This window comes from Zootoca vivipara, chromosome 3 (genome assembly GCF_965207765.1).
Source record: "Zootoca vivipara chromosome 3, rZooViv2.hap1.1, whole genome shotgun sequence".
Classification (NCBI taxonomy): Eukaryota; Metazoa; Chordata; class Lepidosauria; order Squamata; family Lacertidae; genus Zootoca; species Zootoca vivipara.
Window position 1 is genome coordinate 90,090,257 of NC_142586.1, and position 22,057 is coordinate 90,112,313.

General features: G+C 41.2%; 1 protein-coding gene across 3 annotated transcripts in view; it reads right to left on the minus strand.

Moving 5' to 3' along the window:
- Nucleotides 1-22,057, minus strand: part of DISP1 (dispatched RND transporter family member 1) — an 82,819-nt gene that overhangs the window by 17,894 nt on the left and 42,868 nt on the right. For all 3 annotated transcript variants that reach the window (XM_088666660.1, XM_088666663.1, XM_035111411.3), the window contains 2 exons: nucleotides 17,350-17,891; nucleotides 100-129 (listed from right to left, as the gene is read on the minus strand). In XM_088666660.1, coding sequence (XP_088522786.1) covers nucleotides 100-129; nucleotides 17,350-17,891 — 572 coding nt within the window. The remainder of the gene's footprint in view (nucleotides 1-99; nucleotides 130-17,349; nucleotides 17,892-22,057) is intronic.

The window sequence follows — 22,057 nt, forward strand, 5'->3', positions numbered from 1 at the left end:
GCGCTAGATTGGACTAGTACACAAAAGATGTTTCCATGAATAAAAACCACAGAAGAGAATATAAAGCATGGAAATAATTCACAGGAAACTACATCTTACCTTTTTGGCCACGTTAATGTTCTGGCTGGCCTGAAAATCAAAAAGAAAAATAATCTTAGATAGATAACATATATACCAATGCCCAATAATTCCCCTCCCCTCAACATATTTATGGAGATCAGCAAGAGGCAGCGAAGGGATTAAACTAATAAGTTTGCTTTTCAAGGATCTATACTGTGCTAGTATTTTGATGCAGATAGCTCCTGCCAACCTAGCAGTTCGAAAGCACGTCAAAATGCAAGTAGATAAATAGGAACCGCTACAGCGGGAAGGTAAACGGCGTTCCCATGTGCTGCTCTGGTTTGCCAGAAGCGGCTTTGTCATGCTGGCCACATGACCTGGAAGCTATACGCCGGCTCCCTCGGCCAATAATGCGAGATGAGCGCACAACCCCGGAGTCGGTCACGACTGGACCTAATGGTCAGTGGTCCCTTTATATCAGATGTACTTTGTCATTAAGAGCTTGCAAAACCAAGGCAAATTTTACAAGTTAAAATAGAAAAGGGGGGGAGGGGGCGATGATCCATAGTACTTCCTTTCCTTTCTACAGAATCTATTCTGGAAATGTTTCCCAAGTCGATTTCCAAAGTCAAGATCATACCTAAGACAACACTGATTTTCGTGGCTAACAGGAAAGAAACAAACAGGAAATAAAAAACCTCTATTCTTAGATGTTAGAAAGCAGCTTGCTTTTAAACTGATATGCATTAAATATGAAAATATCTCATGTACACACCAAAATACAATACACATTTTCTTTACTTGGATGCCTAAGTACAAATATGCTAATATTACTGTAGTAAGAGAATGTGGCCAAGAGTTCTGAGCTGTTTGCTCCCTTCAAACAAGCAAGCAAGCAAGAAAACAAACAAACAAGAGGTCGTGCTCTGATTTAGAAAAAGCAATTCAAGTTTTGGTTTCCAAACTCTAATCAGATGGCTAAAAAAGGGCCCCCTGGGAAAGCTGAAAATCCTCTGAAAAATGTCAGATATATGGACATGACAAACATAACAAACAGATGTTCAGAAGTAACTTAAGCCATGGCTTCAGGTAAAAAAGAAAAAAGAAAGGTTACTTCACATTCAAGGTCAACTCAAAAAGGTGCTTCTGTTTGCTCCTAAGCTACTGAGTTGGTGGATACGGTAGTTTTTTCCAATAAAAGTTCATTTGAAGGAAGGTATTATGTTTCTAGTTTTGAAAGAAGAGTTTTCAAAATTGCTATATAATAATGCTATTTATGAAACTATGAAAAGCAACTATGAATTCAAAGACCATCACAATAGACATAGTGGCCCACTTTTGACAATGCAACCAACAGCAGTGTGTTCTTAAACACATGAGCCTCAGTCTTATGCACTCCATCTTCTTCAGTCTTTAATATACACATTTCTCCAGTATGTACGGTAACAGAAAATGCCTACACTTGGATCTAGGGCAAGGCATGTGGGGACCTAGTCATGCTTTATCACTGCTTTAATTAGGCATTCTATAGAATTGATTATACTGCAATGTTGTACCAAGCCCTGCTTGGAATGCACTTTTTGATAACATTTGGATAATGTGTGGATAAATTGCATTAACCCCCAACTTATGAGGAGTCAGGAGTGTTTCCCCTTCTCCACAAAGCAGTTTGGGGAAGGTGTTCTTGACAAACCAAAAGTGGAGCATAAAAAAAAACTTTTAAAACTCTGCATATCATCCATTAACGCAGCGCGAAAATTCTATTTTGCTATGCCTTTCTATGTTTTGGCATAACAGAAAAGACTGTTGAAGTCAAAGATGGATAATGTTCCTAAACAACATAATAAAGTCGTCATAAAACAGCTGCAACGTATTGGTTACAGTGCAGGGCTTCATTTTGGTGCACAGCTTTTGGAAACAAAACAGTTTGATAGCAGGTGTGACCTTTAACATTTCATACTTGAAGGACTTAATCATCGCTTTTGTGCAGCTCGAATATGCTTAAAGCCACTGAGTTGGTAGAAAAGGGAACATAGATGCAAGCTGGGATCACTCCAGAACAATTTTGGGCATATCCAGAGAGAGAAAGGTTTGTTTTTTTAAAAAAACACTTTCAGCATGCCATGTCACCAAAAGCTTTTCAAACTTTTTTTTTAAGAGTGGCTTGCTTTGAAGTATTGCTGGGGAAAGGTAAGGGTGGTTCCTGCTTTTTGAAAACAAAATGCAGTGCTGCAATTATTCAGATTCATGTCTTTGTTTCCCAGAAAGATGTGTGAATTATTTTTAAATGCTATATCAAATAAAATCATACTCAGCATAGGCCCATTGAAATCAGTGGACTTAAGTCCATTCGTTTCAGAGGGTCTCCTCCAAGTATGGCATAAGAAATACTGTATATTCCTGCATATAAGACTATTTTTTAACCCAGGAAAATCTTCTCAAAAGTCGGGGGTCGTCTTATACGCCAGGTCGTATTTCTTATACGGCGAGTATATCCCAAACTCTATATTTTAGCTGGAAAAGTTGGGGGTCGTCATTACGCCCAGTCGTCTTATACGCCGGAATATACGGTAAATACTGGCATAGATATTCACTGATAGCTTATGGTCTCTGAAGAAATCCATTTAATTTGCTCAAGAACAGAAGTTGGGTCTCTGGCTCTGCTTAATAAATTCACTCTCTAAATTATATGCTATGAAGAGAGTTCAAGGTTAAGTTAGTAAACCAACTCAACATTCAGAATGATGAGAGAGAAGACTGCTTTGGCAAAACATCATTTTCAAGATGAAGTAAAAGGGAAATTGTATTATTTGCAGAGCAGCCATTTCCTGACCAACTTAGATGTTGGTGAAAATGAATTCAGGGTGTTTTTTTTGTGGGGGGGGGGAGAAGCTTCACATTTAAACACTTGTATTCAGACTAACCTGTCTGCCCTGTAGTAGATGTAAACAAACTGACTGATAAACTATTGGAAAAGGAAAGCAGAGCATGCCAACACAGAAAGGCTCCATGTCACAGATCTGAAAAGGATACCGAAAGAGATCACCCCCATAGAAGCATCACTCTGGGAGAACAATCCGCCAGAAGAAGATGCTAAAACTTCCCTTTCTATGGGAGCTCTATGCTTTTGATTTTGAACAGGAACTCATCCTGGACGGTAGGCAATGCAGCATTTTACAGTATTTACTGTATTATGATTTTCGATTATTTACCATATTGTATTCATCCTTTATAAATAAACCCTACAGGACATTTATTAAAACAGGAACAATCTGTATTTCCATTTGCAGATACTGAACTGACTTGCCCAGGACAGTTGGAGTAAAAAAATAAAGGTTGATACTACTATAGATATAATTTAAGTCATGAGTGCATATTAAGCTGATACATGAACTTTAAGTACTTACAGTTCAATACAGATGATTATTTCAGGATGCTGGCCTTCTGACAAATGCAGAACAAATGTTCTCTTCTAAATGTATACAGTGCCACAGTTAAAGCTTCATATGCTTGGCTAGTAGTTCTGAGAGAAAGCATCCAATTTTATTGCGCCCCTCGGCTCTGCCTAAAGGATGGACATGACTTTTCTTCTCACCTTGTGTCTTGTCACTCATAAATAGGCCTGTATTTCTTCAAGGTTCTGCTGATTGGGTTCAAGTATACATAGAGCACAAAATTGGTACAGGATGCTATAGCTTGCTTAATAATGGGTGCATATTTGGGGTGCATATTAACAGAAGCTTTCCTGTCAGTCATGTTGGCTTCAAATGATTTCTAACTTTGTCTTTTGCTCCAGTATGTTGAAGTCAGTGAAAGTAATGGAAATCCAAAATAAATTGTTATAATTGAAGCTTTATATTTATGGTCTCATGTTGGAAAGAGGTTTGGGAAGTGTCAACTCTATTATATTCCATTCGTTAACAGTGACATTCTGCAATAGTTTCAAGCTATTTTACATTTCCCTAAGCACAACACTGTTACTCACATTGCACCAGTGTTCATCAATATGATTAATTGGTTCAAAATGAGTTTCTACTGTAGCTAAGAGTTCATGGAAGGTGAACACGTAGCCTTCAAGATGTTATTGGGCTCCAACTCCCCATAAGACCCAGATAGCATGGCCAACGGAGGGGGAAAATGGGAGCTGTAGCCCAATAATATGCGGGATGGGGGGAGGTACTTCCATCTCTGGTTGAACAGAATGTGAAAAATCCCAGTATTTGAAGGTCCTTGGATATATACAGCATGGAAGAGGGAAATCTTGCTGTAATTAAAGAAAAGTAGCTCTCATTATGACAAACCTTTGGAGCAGAGGGAGCCTGACTCGCACCAAGTGGGCAATATAGATAGTCAATTGCAGGAAAGTTACAGGGAAAAGCACTCATTTTCATTTTCACCCAATAAAAACAATGAAAAACTCAAGACAAATGTGTATCAAAGTGCCATTCATTGTCAATTTGATCCTGCCACTCTGTCTTTCAATATCATTGCAAAGTCCCTAATTTTCAAGTTACGGTATTTCTTAAATTTGCCTGCCACACGGGTGGCGCTGTGGTTTAAACCACTGTACCACTTGGACTTGCTGATCAGAAGGTCAGCGGTTCGAAGCCCTACGACAGGGTGAGCACCCATTGTTTGGTCCCAGCTTCTGCCCACCTAGCAGTTCCAAAGCACGCAGTGCAAGTAGATAAATAGGTACTGCTCCGGCGGGAAGGTAAACAGCGTTTCAGTGCGCTGCTCTGGTTTCGCCAGAAGCGGCTTAGTCATGCATGACCCAGAAAAACTGTCTGTGGACAGACATCGGCTCCCTTGGCCAGTAAAGTGAGATGAGCGCCGCAACCCCAGAGTCGTTTGCAACTGGACTTAACTGCCGGGGTACCTTTAGCTTTAGCTTTACCTACGCTAATAGAAAACCACCAGTGCAGTCAAATATATAGTGAAACGTGACTACAGTAGCCTAATCTAGAAACTGGTACATTGGTTGTGCTAGTAAAAATGATACTGGGATTTGTATCTTAGACCAGCTTGCATTGCCTCTAGCCTTACCTAAGATTTTACTAATGTTCCCTTCCCTGTATCATATTTTGGTAATGGGTCTGCATTCTTTACTCTCTTAGAGACTGATGGTTAAACCAGATCCCCTTTCCCTACTCCCTCCCTAGCACTGAAGCTAAATGTTGGAGATCTATGCATTACTATATCATCCAAATACTGTAGACTGTTACAAAGTCCTGGCAGCCTTTGAACACTAGGGCTATTCGTCTCTGGCACGAAAATCAAAGGAACTGACTATAAATGGATGAGGTCTTGCTGGGATCCAAAATGGTGTTTAAGCTTTGGATTTTGGAACAAATGGAATTTACTAGAAATGATTTACAGATCGCCGTTTTTCCAGCTGTCACTACATTTCATATTTTTAAAAGGGGGGGGGGAATCAGATACTGCAATTGAAAGGATTGTGCATCTTTATTTTTCCTTGAGCATTGCCCACTGCAATTATTTTTTTCTGACATTCTCTGTCTTCAGTTTTGGAACCAGCAGGTATATATGGTATTTCAAGAGAGGTAACAGCTATTTAAAATAATGTAAGGCAAGATAAAAGTAATTAGAAGATAGAACTACCAATATCCCTCACATCTATCCCAGCACAGGAATTATACGTCAAATGCTTGGCAGAAAAGGAAGGTGTTCATCTTTTTACTTGCAACTTTTCCACCTCCTCAACTGCTTTTCCCTCTAGCAATTACAGGTGCACATTTGTGAGAGTAAATGCACACATCTGGAAGTCTGCAGGAGGAAAGCAGCCAGCGTAGAAAGAAAGGGCCTTCTTGGCTCTTCTCTCGTCCAAATCAACCCTGCCCAAATCTGCTTTACCCTAACAGACATAACACCTTTTGGTGCACACATTTCTGCATATAATGTTCTCCCCCAACCCCACTTTCAGGCCTCTCATGAAAAGATACCGTTTGCTGGGCTAGCTAAATAAAAGGTTCTGAAATATTCAAAGACAATAAAAGTTTAATATCACTGTGAGTCACAATTTGAGAACAGGCCAACATCTAATTTGGAGCAGGCATTTTACTACTAAATACTTCATAAGATGAAATTCTTTTGTGCTGCCTTGTCCACATCCTTTCCACAACCGAAATGAAATTGAATAATAGTTGGCTTAAATGATGACCAAGTGGCTTTCAGCAGCATTTTTGGCACATAGTTGCTTCCACAACACACTTTATTTTTATACTTTCATTACACCTCCTATTTCAAGCAGCATCACAAGGTTAAGGTCACTAATATCTTTGAGAGGAAACTGAAACAATTCAGCAAAAATCACACTAGACAAAAACTGCACAAGAGGAGAGACATGAAGGGTGAATATTGATAGTCATATGCATGATTATAGTTGCTCATTAAAAACACTAATTCTCTCTTTACTGTATCCAAACTACAGTTTTGAAAACTCAACGCAAGCTGCGTGTTTCCTAGTACTGTATCCCTTAAATGTTTTTATGATGATGCAGAGACCTTCCAAAAGATAACACATGCACTTACACATAAACTCTCAAGATATTTGTGAAAAAATGCCAAATATTACAAATGTTTGTCATAGCATCTAAGGCAGGCATCCCCAAACTTCGGCCCTCCAGATGTTTTGGACTACAATTCCCATCTTCCCTGACCACTGGTCCTGTTAGCTAGGGGTCATGGGAGTTGTAGGCCAAAACATCTGGAGGGCCGCAGTTTGGGGGTGCCTGGTCTAAGGCTTTCAAAAGGCCACTCATGCATTATGGATCAGTGGGGGGCGGGGTTTGATGTACAGTGGTGCCTCACTAGACGAATTTAATTCGTTCCACGGGTCTATTCTTATAACGAAAAATTTGTCTAGCGAATCCCATAGGAACGCATTGAATTTTTTTTTTAAAAAAATTGCCCATAGGAACGCATTAATTGAATTTCAATGCATTCCTATGGGAAACCGCGATTCGCTAGACGAATTTTTTGTAAAACGAATTTGTCTAGCGAGGCAACCTCTGCTAGAAAAATCCTTTCTTTAAGCGAAAATTTTGTCTTACGGGGCGTTTGTTAAGCGAGGCACCACTGTATGTACCCTGTTTCTCATATTTTAAGACATACCCATAAAATAAGCCATAGCAGGATTTCTAAGCATTCAAGGAATATAAGACATACCCCGAAAATAAGGCATAGTGATAGGCACAGCAGCAATGCCAGCCGCGGCAGGAGGAGAAGGAAAAAAATAAGACATCCCTTGAAAATAAGCCATAGTGTGTTTTTTTGAGGAAAAAATAAATATAAGACATGTCTTATAATATGAGAAACACGGTATACACATATTTTTATCCCATATTTTTCTAGTGCTCATGCACCTAACTATTAAAAACACAATATAAAAACCGAGGCAATATAACAAACCAGATGGGTACACAGGAGACAAACCAAAAGCATCAGATAAAAAGGGTACTGAATAAATAATTTAAAAAGCCTGCTTAAACAGAAAGATTTTGAACATAGAGGAGACCAACCATGCCTCATGGAGCAAAGAGTTCACATATATTAGATGCAGCCACGAAGAAGGTCTTTCTTCCATTCCCACCAGTCAAGGTTCAATAGTTGGAACATAGAGAAGGGGGCCCTCTGTAAGAGCATAGGGAATGGAAAGGGTCATGTTGGATGTGGTGATTTGCAAGGTCACCTGGATCTAAGCCAGGGGTCGCCAACCTTTTTGGGTCATTTCAAATTTTGAGAGAGTGCTTGGGGCACCAGTCACATAACAGCTGTTGGTGTGTGTGAGAGAGAGTGTGTGTGTTATGTGTGTGGTACAACACAAAATTAGAGAGGCAGCCACCCCTGGCAGCCTTATGTGAAACCATAGGAAGTCAGCTTTGCCCTACTGGTCCCAATTGTGGCGATCACGATCACACTCACTCACTCCCTGATATTATTGCTATCTAATAGCAACAGGCCACATTCCTAAGTACCAGGAAAAATATACAAGGTGGCCACAGTACTCACTCTCATTTCACAGAAATCAGTTAAATGATACCTGCACTTTTTGCCCCACAACTTTCTTTCTTCAAGGGCTAGAAATATTTTCAAAAAGAAATAATTAAAGCTTAGAGTCTGCAGCATCTGCCCAGGGGCACCAGTAAAAAGCCTTTGCAGCTGTCTATGGCACCAGCTTGCAACCCCTGACATAAGCCATTTTATAGTTTGCTGCTTTGCCTTGTCTTGGATTTTAAAAATGAATCAAGTAGTTCAGCTTTGGAACATTGCTATTTAAGAGATGGAATTTAGAAACAGCCTGAAGGATGTTAGCTAAATCTATACCTTGTACAAAGCAACTCCCCTACAAACACACATACCCCTTCAAAAGAGTTTGCAATCCTAATTTTGGACATTTTACTCTTTGGGCCTAAGTCAACAAAATCATCATAAAGTAGTATTTGTACTCTCCAAACATATCTGAATGACTTAGATGTCACTTAGGTCATTTGGAAAATTTGGGTTGTGCTGTATTTGCTCATATAATTATACATCCCTCCCTCTTTTTCTACTGCTATTTCTCTCTCAGTTTTCATAGGAACTACCGTAGGAACCCAACATCAACATTAAGGAGATCTAGATTCTACTAGTAGTTTTTACCAAGCATGTGCAATGCTTAGCCACAAACAGTATTAAAAAGTCTGTTGCTTATAAATTCAGTAATGGGGGTTGACTCACTCCTGACACACCTAGCTATTAAATTTCTTTAGCTAGTTTAGACACCTACTTTCTTTGCTTAGGGGGGAAAAACACCTCTATTTCCTTTAATCTGGTGTCTTCATTAAGACAAAAATGAAATAAAAAAATTCCTTCAGTAGCACCTTAAAGACCAACTAAGTTTTTATTTTGGTATGAGCTTTCGTGTGCATGCACACGAAAGCTCATACCAAAATAAAAACTTAGTTGGTCTTTAAGCTGCTACTGAAGGAATTTTTTTATTTTACTTCGACCCAGACCAACACGGCTACCTACCTGTAACAAAAATGAAAGAAAGATTTGAGGCTACGTCCAAAGAAAATGCCAGTTAGTTCAGCATTTGATTTTATGTGTGGGGAAAGAACCAAAATAAAATAAAAATACGGAGAGCAAGTGATCAGAAGTGGGATAAAATTCAATAGCATTAAAGTGCATACTTAGCAGTCAAATGGAAGGGAGATTTGCACACAGAATTGTTTTTAATCTTTTAAAGCAAAAGTTGAAGATTTAGAGAACTACCAGATACAAACACAGTAGTATTTATTTACATTTATTTACATTTCTGTGCCATTCCAAAAGGCTTGGGACAAAGAACACAGAAGAGAACTAAGAAAATGCCCTCAAAGGATTTTTTAAAACTACTCCAGGGACATGCTGGAGAAGCCCCCAAGTCAACAGGGCTGGGCAGTAGGACCTTGGGTTACAGGCGCTTCAGGTTACAGACTCCGCTAACCTGGAAGTAGTACCTCAGGTTAAGAACTTTGCTTCAGGATGAGAACAGAAATCACGCAGTGGCGGTGCGGTGGCAGCAGGAGGCCCCATTAGCTAAAGTGGTACCTCAGATTAATAACAGTTTCAGGTTAAGAACGGACCTCTGGAACGAATTAAGTTCTTAACCCAAGGTACCACTGTATCAGCTTTTCAACATTGGGGTATATCACCAGCCAAAACATCAGAGTCTGGCGATATACCGCGATGTTGGGGGAAAAGCTGCATTGGCCTCAGCTTGCGGGGCGCCAGGTGAAATTGCCGCAGCTCTCACTGTGGGAGCCAAGGTAGTTTCGCCCCAGCACCTAGTGGGAGCCTGTTTGTACAGTTCAGCCAGGGCACGGGAGGGTGGAAAGAAAACAAGGCCATGTTTGACATGATAGAAGGGAGTGAATGAGTTATGTTACAGATAAGACAGCATATTGGAGCCATCAGGAGATGGGAGAATGCAACAAATCATGCTACAGAAGCTTCAAAGAGAATGGAAGATTGAGCACTTATGCATAGCTGATGGTGTAAAACAGGGTAGTAACAAAGGAGACTAACAGCATATCTAATTAAGTCAGCATGGCTGAAATAATGTTTTAATTAGTCAGTGTTGCTGAAATGATGCTTTGAGACTGTGCTGAACTAGCAGTGATTTTTCTCCTGGTATGGGTTTCTTCTGGAGTCTCAGAAGAGGAACAATAGTTGGTGAATTGCGGAGTGAAATGTAGTACTAGAGAGGAGTGGAGTGTTCAGCTTTCAACTCAACTGCCCACCCCCACCCCCCAAAGTTCAAATCTCCTACATACATTTACATTTTATTTATTACATGTATATCCCACCTTTTGTCCAAGAAGCCCCCCCCTTCATTTTATCCTTGGAGTAACCCTTTGAGGTAGGTTAGTCTGAGAAACTGCAAATGGTGCAAAGTTGCCCCACGAGCTTCACAGATGAGTGGGGATTCAAACTCTGGCCTGCTGCCACCATGTCTATTTTGTCCTGAAGGCAGACCGTTGTATTTTTTAAAAACTAGAACAAGCCAACAACAGTGGCTGGGTCCTTGCATGTTCTACTCACATTTATAGTGGAACACAATTATTTCAAGCATCATAGGAACAAATTTCATAGCGCCACTGTGTTAGAAGTTCATTCGGTAAAATGCAATTGGTTTATGATTAGTTGAGAAATTAGCATGTAAACTTCTAAAATTATATGCAGTCATGCTAAGAGCCCTTAAGTAAAGGAGGGCGATCAGAGGAAGCTATAGTCTCGGAAGACTTGTAGATTATCCATTAGAGAGAGAGAAATCCTAGATCTATAGTAAAGTAATGCCTCTATTAGAACCAACCAAAATGTCATGAAGTCATGAGTAACCTTTCTAATTCCCAATATACATCTGAAACTATGCAAATATTTGACATTCATGTTCCATAAATAAACTTCAGAAAAATAAAAAGTTCAGCACTTGCACACATTCAAGAATGTTGAAAAGCAGACACCCTTGTTGAGTCTGGACTCTAATTATCCTGATTCTTTTAAAGAATTGGGGTCTTGCTGCTTAAGTGTTTTGAAAGCTATTCATCTACGTCCCAAAATAACTCAGGCTTTTTGTCCGTGAATTAAGACACTCACAGTTCATTCAGGGTACATTTTGAGCACTATCAAGCATAGCTTGTTCATAACTTGCTGCAAGCTTTAAAATGGACTGAAATAGTACTGTTCATAATTAACAGTGGGATGGAGGTAAATTCTTGTTATATGAATTATCTCATTTGCACGCTACAGTTCAAAGGACTAACAGATTACTAGGTTAAGTACTGAATATTCTTCTGTTTCTTAGAAGGTGAGGGAAGAAGGGCATGGGAAATGAGTTTTCAAACATTTTGTTGCTACCATTTGCAAATGCCAGATTCTAAAGGTCAAAAGACGTAACTACTCTGGGATTGTGGAGCAGAGGCCAAAGCAAGAATTTACAAAACCCTTTTGGAAACTGCAAAGAACTCTGGTTCTAAAAAGACAGTAATTACAACAAAGCCTTAGGTTGACTATGTAATGTGCTATCTTATTAAACTAAGAAAATTTAGCCTCTACAGACTGTATGTAGACATTAACTTGCCAGACATTAACTTTGAAATGGTTTTCAATACAGTGTGGTATATTTGCATAGAACCTAAGGCAATGGGGAACACTTTAATGAAACTACAGCATATTGCTTTCATATGCACACTAAATAAGCAAAATGGGATCTGTGGAAAGATATTAATAAAGCCTGAACAAACTTTCTAAATTAATGTTGACTGCGACTAATTTATTTGAGCAAAGAGCTAGGCAGGCCTAGCAAGTGTCACTGATGCACTGACATTCCAGAGAACCCATAGATCAGAAGTTTCTGGAGTACAAAATGTGTCATTCTGAAGGCATCTGAGATACTGGAAAACCTGTTCCAATCTTGTGTGGACAAGGGGAAACATAGGATTGTATCCAGTGTTGCCATTACACCTGTGCAATGGAACTTCCCTCTCATCTCTCTGCTGAAACTCCTTGTGCACCCTCAAAATCTGCTGAAGGGGGTTGCAGGATTCTCTGGAGTGGTTTTGGGGCACATGTGGAGAGGAGAGAGGAGAGGAGAAGTCATCCTCTCGTACAAGCAAAAACACTGCTTGCACAGCACTGCATACAAACAACCCACAGCTTTTATGGGCATTAGTTTCTTGGGCAGTCCCCTTTTTACTTTGTCCGTAGAGGGGGAGGGGAATGGCAAGACAATGTGAAATGAGAGTGGGTGTAGAAACAAATACTATTTTGCAGAACACTATACCTCCATTCCAAAGCAAGCAGCTTTTGCACTTCTTTGAATAGCATTCATGCAGTGATGTACATACTGCAACAGTGGTCAGGCTACCACAGTCCTGAAACTGCCATAGCTGTCTCACCAGCCAAATATGGTAAAAGACACTCCTGGCAACTGAGGTCACCTGGGCCTCTAGCAACAGAGATGCATCCAGAAGCACTGCCAGACTATCACCAGAAGGCAATTGACCAATTGAGTGGCCTTGAGAACCACTCACATACTCCATCTTATCAGAATTCAGAATCAGTTTGGGTTTCTACGGCCTTTCCCGCTTCAAATGTTACGGAGAAATAGAAGTTCCATTGATTACATGCTGATGACACCTCACCAGAATCTCCGAATGACCATTCCCAACACCTTCCCAACACTGCAAGCTGCGTGTGCAGTTAGTACAATTCTTTTATGACTAGAGTAACAGCTGAGGCTGTTTGGGAGAGTAGATGTGAGCTCTGAAATTTTGTTTGTTCCTGTTTGGGGGCCATTGTACCAAAGGGATTATAAGATTATATACTTTTGGTAAAAATATATGGCCAGCTTCAATGTCATGCCAGCAGATACAAAGGGACTCCCTTACCCCAATTCCCCTTGTGCCTCACCAGTCTGCTCTGGAGGGTCCTCCAACTATCTAGAGCAGATTTGGGGGGCATGGGGGGAGGAGAGGAAGGAAAAGTTCCCTTGTAAGTGGAAGTCTGTTGCAGAAGTAGAATGCCACAATTGTTGCTAGACCCATTGTTTTATTACAGGAACAAACAAATACAATTTAAAAGGGTCCCAAATCCATTACACCAATTGTTTAGCCCTTTTGTGAACTTATCAAGTATGAGCTTCTGGTTAAACACAACTAAATTACATGGGGAGAAAGAAGGCCTCAAGCAATTGTGCTGGAAGTTCTGTAGCCGAGGTGAGAACCCTAAGGAACTTAGGACAATGTGGTGTGCGTGTGTGTTTTGCACGCATGGGCAAGAAGCGGCTGCTTGAAACAGAACTGCAGTCCCTTCTCCTTCCTTTTAAAACAAACAAACAAAAAACTCATCTGGGGGACTGGTTGGAAATCCTGAAGTGCCTATAGGATGGGGAACAAAATCTTAACTCACTTTCTCCCCCCCTTCTCCTTCAGCTTCTGTGTTTGTTTTTTTGTTTGTTTGTTTTGAAAGTGTGGTGTTTTAATAAGGTATATTCCCAGCTCCTGCCAACCTAGCAGTTCGAAAGCACATCAAAATGCAAGTAGATAAATAGGAACCGCTATAGCGGGAAGGTAAACGGCGTTTCCGTGTGCTGCTCTGGTTTGCCAGAAGCAGCTTTGTCATGCTGGCCACATGACCTGGAAGCTATATGCCGGCTCCCTCGGCCAATAATGCGAGATGAGCGCGCAACCGCAGAGTCGGTCACGACTGGACCTAATGGTCAGGGGTCCCTTTACCTTTATTCCCAGCCCTAATCTGCCAAAACCTGAAGGATAAGAAACATGCAATAAACACCACCACCACCACCACCATCTTTGAAAGCGAGATGAAGAAAAAGAGAGGAAGGGGGTATTTTTATTTTTTCATTTGGGGAAAAAACCCACCCTTTCACCAGGGTTGCCTTTTTTCAAAAAACAAAGCAAAGTCAAAGTTTTTTTCTTTTGGCAAGCTGCTAGGACCTGGTAAATTGAGCTGGCATGGGGAATGTGAGCTCTGGCCAGTGGGCTGTAGAAGCGACAGTGGGCGCTTCGCATGTTGGGAATCAATGCTGCGATCGGCCACAGCTCTGGGAGCCCCTCTCCGATGCTGAGATCGGCTGTAGGTTGTCCAGGCGCAGCATCTCCAATGTTTCTGTCCCGGAACTGCGGTTAATCACAGCATCATCCACAGCATCATTGAAGACGGGTACCGGCATCTGGGCTCCAGTGGATGAGCCCGCCCCACCCCCAGCCCGCCCCATCCCCTGGTGCATGTGCCCACCCAGGGCAGCAAACAGGGACACAATGTCCCTGCTGTCTACTACTCCATAATATAACAAAGCAAAAAAGTTAGTGAGTTATTGAGATCAAGCTTTGTAGTGTCCGCTTTACTTTTCGAAACAAAACCGACTACATTTATTTGAGTGTACATAGTTATTTCAAATTCATTAGTGTTTCTGTAATTCAAAGATAAATCCTATGCCAAATTCAATTCAGCTGAAAAACAGCAAGAGCAATTCTTCACTTTTTAAAAACTGATTTAAACGAACACTTCATCAACACGAAGAATCAACACTTCATTCTTTTAATGTTAGGTCACTGACAAATGCTAAGCTCTAGAAGGTTTGAAAAACCTGCTATGACCTGCTGTGCCAAACTGGTTACTTGCCAAGTCTCAATTTTTCCTTAAATTTGTAGAGAGATCTTTCTTCTGTAATAATATTGCTCCCCGCCCCCCTTTTCAATTCCCAATTAAAGTTAACAATATGGAGATATACAGTAATGAAAGCTGCTTTCATTATACACTAAATTTAATTAATGTGTCATACAAAAATGGAAGGACACCTGCGTTTAATATTACACTGTCAGAACATGCACACTGCAGTTCTGGATGACTTCCAACTAGGGCTGTTCTACACACTTTTTAAAAAAATTGCCTTCCCAGCTTTTGTACCCAGGACAAAACCGAGGTCCGTATGCTCTGTGCAGGGCAATGTGCACATTTAAAAATGGAAATAAACATAAAAACCTTAGATTTTTTTCTATGTAAGGAACCCCCAAACTTCAGCCCTCCAGATGTTTTGGACTACAATTCCCATCTTCCCTGACCGCTGGTCCGGTTAGCTAGGGATCATGGGAGCTGTAGGCCAAAACATCTGGAGGGCCGCAGTTTGGGGATGCCTGATCTGCGTTAATGCAATGGGGGAAAGTCAATTTCATGTCCATTTTTGAAATATAGCACCATTTAATAAATCTGAGGTTTAAAAATAAGAGAAGATGGGGATATTTATAGAACAACACACAATGTTCAACTTCCAAACCAAGGATGCTTAATTTAACTATAACTTACACGGGGTGGGGGTGGGGGCACTACCAGAAAAGTAGATTCGATTCCGTCTGCATACTAAAAGAAAGCCAAGCAGGCTGGGTATAGAGAAGAAGAACAGAAACTGAGATATAGGAGAGCTTGCCAAAGTACCAGAAAAAGTTTGAAAAGGCTATGCCAGCACCAAATTATAAAATAGCTAAGCAGGTGGCAGAGCCAGATGCCACGGTGCAATGTTGGTTTGGGCTGGACCACTAAAAGAATTGGGCAGATGGATCAGAGCCTGTTGCTCAGTCCTGGTGCACCGTCTAAAGAGGAATCAAGTATTCTGCTCAAAAAACTTTCCAGTAACGTCCACAATGGAGATAAAATTTTGACATTACGTATTTCGTGTGTATTTTCTTATAGAGTTCATTCCAAAAACACCTTATACCTAATGCATGTGGGGATCAAAGTGCTGTCCATTTTGGTTATGAAAATGCCATTTCCTACCAATACCAAGTGTTTGGTGTTGTTGTTGTTGTTTTAAAAAAAAACTCTTTAGGATCGTCATACTGAAGAGTACAAAGAATCAAAAAAGTTAAAATCCACAGATCACAATCCTTGTAAACACAGATCTAACTGCATTTAGTTTAGCTCAACTCAAAAGGGTTTGACATGAAAGATGTTGCTGAAGAACAACAATTCTCATTACAATTTTATATTCTGTGTATTTTAACAAACGCCAAGAGATCGTCTGAGGCAACTAACTGTCAGCTAGTCAAGAGAAAAACCTCCACCTTGCAGTAATCTGAAAGATACATATATGCAGATAGACACAGCTTGCCTACTGTCCTGGTCAGATGTTCAATTTGATTTGTCTTCAGCCACACTATAAGATATTACATATATATGATTAACAATGAAATACTGTGTGTCTAGGGACGCGGGTGGCACTGTGGGTTAAACCACTGAGCCTTGGGCTTGCCGATCAGAAGGCCAGCGGTTTGAATCCCCGCAACAGGGTGAGCTCCCATTGCTCGGTCCCAGCTCCTGGCATGTCTTAATGTGAAAATATTTAAGATAGAAATAGTTTTAGATCATGTGTAGCAGATGTTGGGGTGATAAGTAATAAAATACTATTTTTGTAGTGAAATAATATGCTGTGTTGACTTTATTACTACAAAATTTAGTAACTTCAAAACTTTAAAACTGAAAGTGGATTGCACTTGGATTATTCCAAGATGATTAAACTTGCCTTATCAACACAAAAGAAGGCTTCATACATAAATGAGAGACTGCACTTCAGCCAGACAATTATGTACAGTAGTCTGTAGGGTTAAATAGTCTGATGATTTTAGTTTTATTCTTTATTGTAAACTGCTTTGTTTTACTACAATCAAGCTTTGTGAGATAAACAAATAGTGATCCTTATTATCCCTGTTCAGAGGGGCACCAACAATCCCAACCAACTAACTTGGGTCAATTTGGAATTCTGCTACCCCAACATCTTGCCAATCAATCATTAAGACTTACAATTTTTGGATATGCCATGACTTATGTAAGGTATCTAAAATAACCAAACCTCCTTCTCATCTATCTTTAATTCAACATGGGCTACGGGAGCATAAGTTTGCACATACTTCTAGATGAAACATGTCTGATGCACTAGAACTATAGTGGGAAGGATTCAACTCACTATAGGCTTGCTTTAAAACCTCTTATCTACATTGTGAAACAAGTAGAAAGCATATAAAAATAACAATTCATACACTATAGGAAAGAACCACTGTCCTCCTAGTGGTGCAGCAATAAAACTGCTAGCACATTTGCAAAGCTAAGCAGGGTGCGGTATGGTTTCAAATTGGATGGGAAACCATATGTTGAGATTCCTGCATTGCAGGGCGATGGACTAGACGACCCTTGTAATCCCTTCCAACTCTACAATTCGAATATACTTACCGTATATTGGCTATATGTTGTTGCACAGGCTGATGCTGAAAATGTTCAGGCCACTGATGATGTAGACAGAATGAGGGCGAGGACTGAAGACAGCAGGCAGTCTGATACAAGGGTGTATGTTTTTGGCAAGCGGATGCTGAATATTCTGTATGAAGGTTTGGGCAGCAGGAAGTTAATGGAGATGGCGCCGCATTGCCAGACAGTGAAAGGCATTCTTGCTGATTACAATGGTGATTTAGAGGCTGATGATGGTATGGGCAAGGGCGACAACACTGTGATAATACCTGTGGAGTTCTTTGGTCATCTACAGGCAGAAACGATGGTTTTAGCATGCCATTAAGTTGAAGGCACCCATTTGCACTCACTTTTCTTCTTGTGGTTTCCTTGGATGGGAGGTTTTGGACGGCAACATTGCCATCACTGGTTGCAAGGAGATCAGGACTAGTTCCATTGGTCGGGATGTTACCATTGCTCAGAACTACAAAGTCATTGCTCCCATTGCTTGTAGCCATGCTCCAAAGTTCTGGTGGTCTGCAATGCTTCTAGAAGGGAGGAAAAGAAAGAAAAAGTTTAAAATGAAAAAGGCACAATTTTGTCCATAATATACTGGTCTCAGTGTTCTACATGATCTGCCGAATAAAAATAAACCTGGATTAAGGATGCACCAAGTATCTGTACAGTTACAATTACGGCTGCGCAATAGCTGGTTTTTCACCATCTCGATATATCGCCAGGTAAACATCACGGTATACCGATATATCACAATGTCTGAAATAAGGATGGAGCTAAGTACAGTACAGGGACGTGGGTGGCACTGTGGTCTAAACCACTGAGCCTAGGGCTTGCCAATCGGAAGGTCAGCGGTTCGAATCCCTGCAACGGGATGAGCTCCCATTGCTTGGTCCCAGCTCCTGCCAACCTAGCAGTTCGAAAGCACATCAAAGTGCAAGTAGGTAGGGAAGGTAAACGGTGTTTCCGTGCGCTGCTCTAGTTTCGCCAAAAGCGGCTTAGTCATGCTGGCCACATGACCTGGAAGCTGTCTGCGGACAAATGCAGGTTCCCTCGGCTGGTAAAGCGAGAGTCGTTCGCAACTGGACTTAACTGTCAGGGGTCCTTAATCTTTTTAAGTATACAGTATAGACATTGGCTGGCTTCATGTTTTCCCCGCATCATGACTTCTGCATTGTCCTTGACCACTGACCAAGCTAACTACAAATGAATTTGTGTTCAACAACACTGGGGTGAGCGTGGGCTCAAAGGTTAGTCACCCTGATCTAGAAGAAGGGACTGCTATCAGTGATTTAACATCTTTATAATGTACATAACATTAAAGCTTTGTGATTGTTAATAGCTTGCTAAGATTCTGTTTGCTCCACAGGGACCCATAAACATTAATTTTCTCTTTCTTATCTACTACTGAGCTGTTAAGAGTGCCTGAAACTGTACAGCCAGCCAAGCTATTTAATTGGTTCATCACTAATATCGAACAGAAGGTGCTATGCACAATGGAATGCTGCCCATAGCAACCCCGGATGCTGATTCTCAGAGCCATTTGGGTTTGGAATCCTCAATGCCTAAAGCTAAAGCGGGGGGGGGGGGAAGAGTCTTGAATAATGTAACTTAAAACTATTTATTCTGTTATACTCAGACACTCTGCAAAGTTAATACCAAACGGCAACCAGTCAAAACTTGACAGCATTTTCTAGACAGGAATATTTTCCTTCAGAATCCAATTCCTCGCATTCCTATGTTTAATATTCTTTCCCGACCCACTGCACCCTAAACCAGTAGACCCCATTAAAAAGTTACTGAACACACACTTGCCAAGTTTAAATTTAAGCAGTTGAATGAAGTTGGTTGCTGTCTGAAAACATTTAATTTTTAAAATACTGTATGGCTGAAGTTAGGGTAGTTTACTCATGGATTGCATGGCAATTTCAGAATGGCTACAAAAAGTAATGTAACAATAAACACACAATTAAAAAGAAGAATATCCCCCCCTTAAAGAGACATCTGTACACTTTTCCTTTTGTGCAATAGATTCAGAAGCACGTTGACATGCTGGAGAATCACTATCTTCTGAACAGGAAATTCAAGCATCCAAGACAACCAACAGCTTCTTCCATATTTTCATTAGAATTTCTAAGGCATAAGGGGTCAGCAAACTTTTTCACCAGGGGGCTGGTCCACTGTCCCTCAGACCTTGTGGGGGGCCAGACTATATTTTTTTGGGGGGAAATGAACGAATTCCTATGCCCCACAAATAACCCAGAGATGCATTTTAAATAAAAAGACATATTCTACTCATGTAAAAACATGCTGATTCCTGGACTGTCCGTGGGCCAGATTTAGACGGTGATTGGGCCGCATTTGGCCCCCGGGCCTTAGTTTGGGGACCCCCTGGAATAAACATTTATTGATCTGAACTCTGGGCAACCCAAAAAAGTCATGACTGGGACAAGGCAGACCAATTCCTTTGCTGTTAGGATGCAAATACACAAAAAGGCAGCTGAAAAATGACTATGACCTACCAAGTCTACAGAGAACATTTTGTGGTTTCTTTGTTCTCTATGATGAGAGGGCAAAGATGAGTGGGTTCCCGGCTGCTCATGATAAGAGACAAGAGCCGCAGTACACACACACACACACACACAAAAAATCAGCAATAAAAGAGCAGCAAGCTAGCAACAAAAAGCACAGTGAAACCCATGTGAAAGGGAAAGTGTCAAACTGTGGAAGGCTATTCCACAGAACCTGGTGGCGAAAGAGGTCCTGCTTCTCATGGGGCTCCTTCAGCAAGCTGTTGTCCCAAAGAGAAGAACAGACAGCGGAGAAGGTTGAAAATTGTAGTTCTGGTGTTAAGAACGGAGAGGGGGCTGCCAGGGTACCATTTGGAGAACTGGTTTACCAGGCTTCAGCAGGCTTGTCTGAATTTGTTCTGAGTCTGGCACTATGACCAAAATAAAAGAAGCAAAGGTGTATATGGCTAAGGTAGCAGTTTATTACAGAACTCCAGAAGAAAAAAGCTCTGTTCCTTCTCTTTTTAATCCTACAACAGATTCTCCATTCTGGGGGGTTCTCTTTCTGCTAAGACAACCACTCAAGTACAGGATTTACCTTGGTATGGGATGGTTAGCACATCAGCCACGGCAATATCTTTCTCTTTTCTCCCACCCACCCCTTTTTTGTTTTCATTTGGTGTCCTCTGCTCAGGGCCAATTTTGGAGTCCAAGGATTACACACACATGAAGGCGGTGGGTGAATGGAAGGACACTGGGTGAGTGGCAGGGGAAGTAAAACCTCCCAGGATGAGAGATTGGGATAAGAAAGGAAAGTTCCCAGGTGAGAGCTGGGAGGGTCCACCACTTTCTGGGTGAGACAAGGGTTAAGAGCTACCTTTGAGACAGGACTCTGTTTTCTTCTCTCTCTGTTTTTATTTATACCAATTTCTTTTATCTTATTGTATTATGGAAAAGTTTTAATAGTTTTTTTAAAAAGAATTTTTTATCTGTAAAAATGATTCTGATATTATGTCAAGGTGCAGGAATATCGTTCATCTGAGTTTTGAGACTACAGACAGAAAACTCATGACCATCAGGTTTAATTTCAAAAGCATCAGTAATGTACTTTGGAATCAGTATTAAATGAAGGTAAAGGTAAAGGGACCCCTGACCATTAGGTCCAGTCATAACCGACTCTGGGGTTGCGGCGCTCATCTCGCGTTATTGGCCGAGGGAGCCAGCGTACAGCTTCCAGGTCATGTGGCCAACATGACTAAGCTGCTTCTGGCGAACCAGAGCAGTGCACGGAAACACCGTTTACCTTCCCGCCGGAGCGGTACCTATTTATCTACTTGCACTTTGACATACCTTCGAACTGTTAGGTTGGCAGGAGCAGGGACCGAGCAATGGAAGCTCACCCCGTTGCGGGGATTCGAACCGCCGACCTTCTGATCGGCAAGCCCTAGGCTCTGTGGTTTAACCCACAGCACTACCCGCGTCCCTCAGTATTAAATATCAAACTGCAAAAAAACAAAAAACAATAGCAACTTCAATCTCTACCGACAGTTGCACAGAAGGCAATGTGACTCCCAAAAGTTCCTCTAGATCAGGCATAGGCAAACTCGGGCCTCCAGATGTTTTGGGACTACAATTCCCATCAACCCTGACCACTGGTCCTGTTAGCTAGGGATGATGGGAGTTGTAGTCCCAAAACATCTGGAGGGCCAAGTTTGTGTATGCCTGCTCTAGATAGTCAGAACCCATACCCATATCCGCAAGCCGAACCAAGTGAAAGTGATCCCACAAACCTGGACCAGACAGTACTCAAGGAGCCTCCCTGAGATCTGCTTCAACAGTAGCATCAAATTAGGAATGGAAATGAGTGACTTTGCCCTCAAAGTGCTTCACAAAACTAATACAGTGGGCTACTCAGTGATCTGTTGCTACATCTGCTGGGCTGATACTAACCAGGCCCTTCAGCTTTAGGAAAAGTTTCCCTGGGTAGTACACAGAGTATGCAATTGTGGCTATAAAGTGAGCAGTCTCTGATGCCATCACCTTCACATAGACTCTCACCTGTGTTTGGTCCAAGACTTTGAGGAAGAACTGTAATGCTGTACTGTACTCAGACATGTGTGCAGGATTTTGTGTTCGCTCAAGTGAATATTAATTTTAGATGTGGGTAAACCTCTCCCATTCCTTCAGGC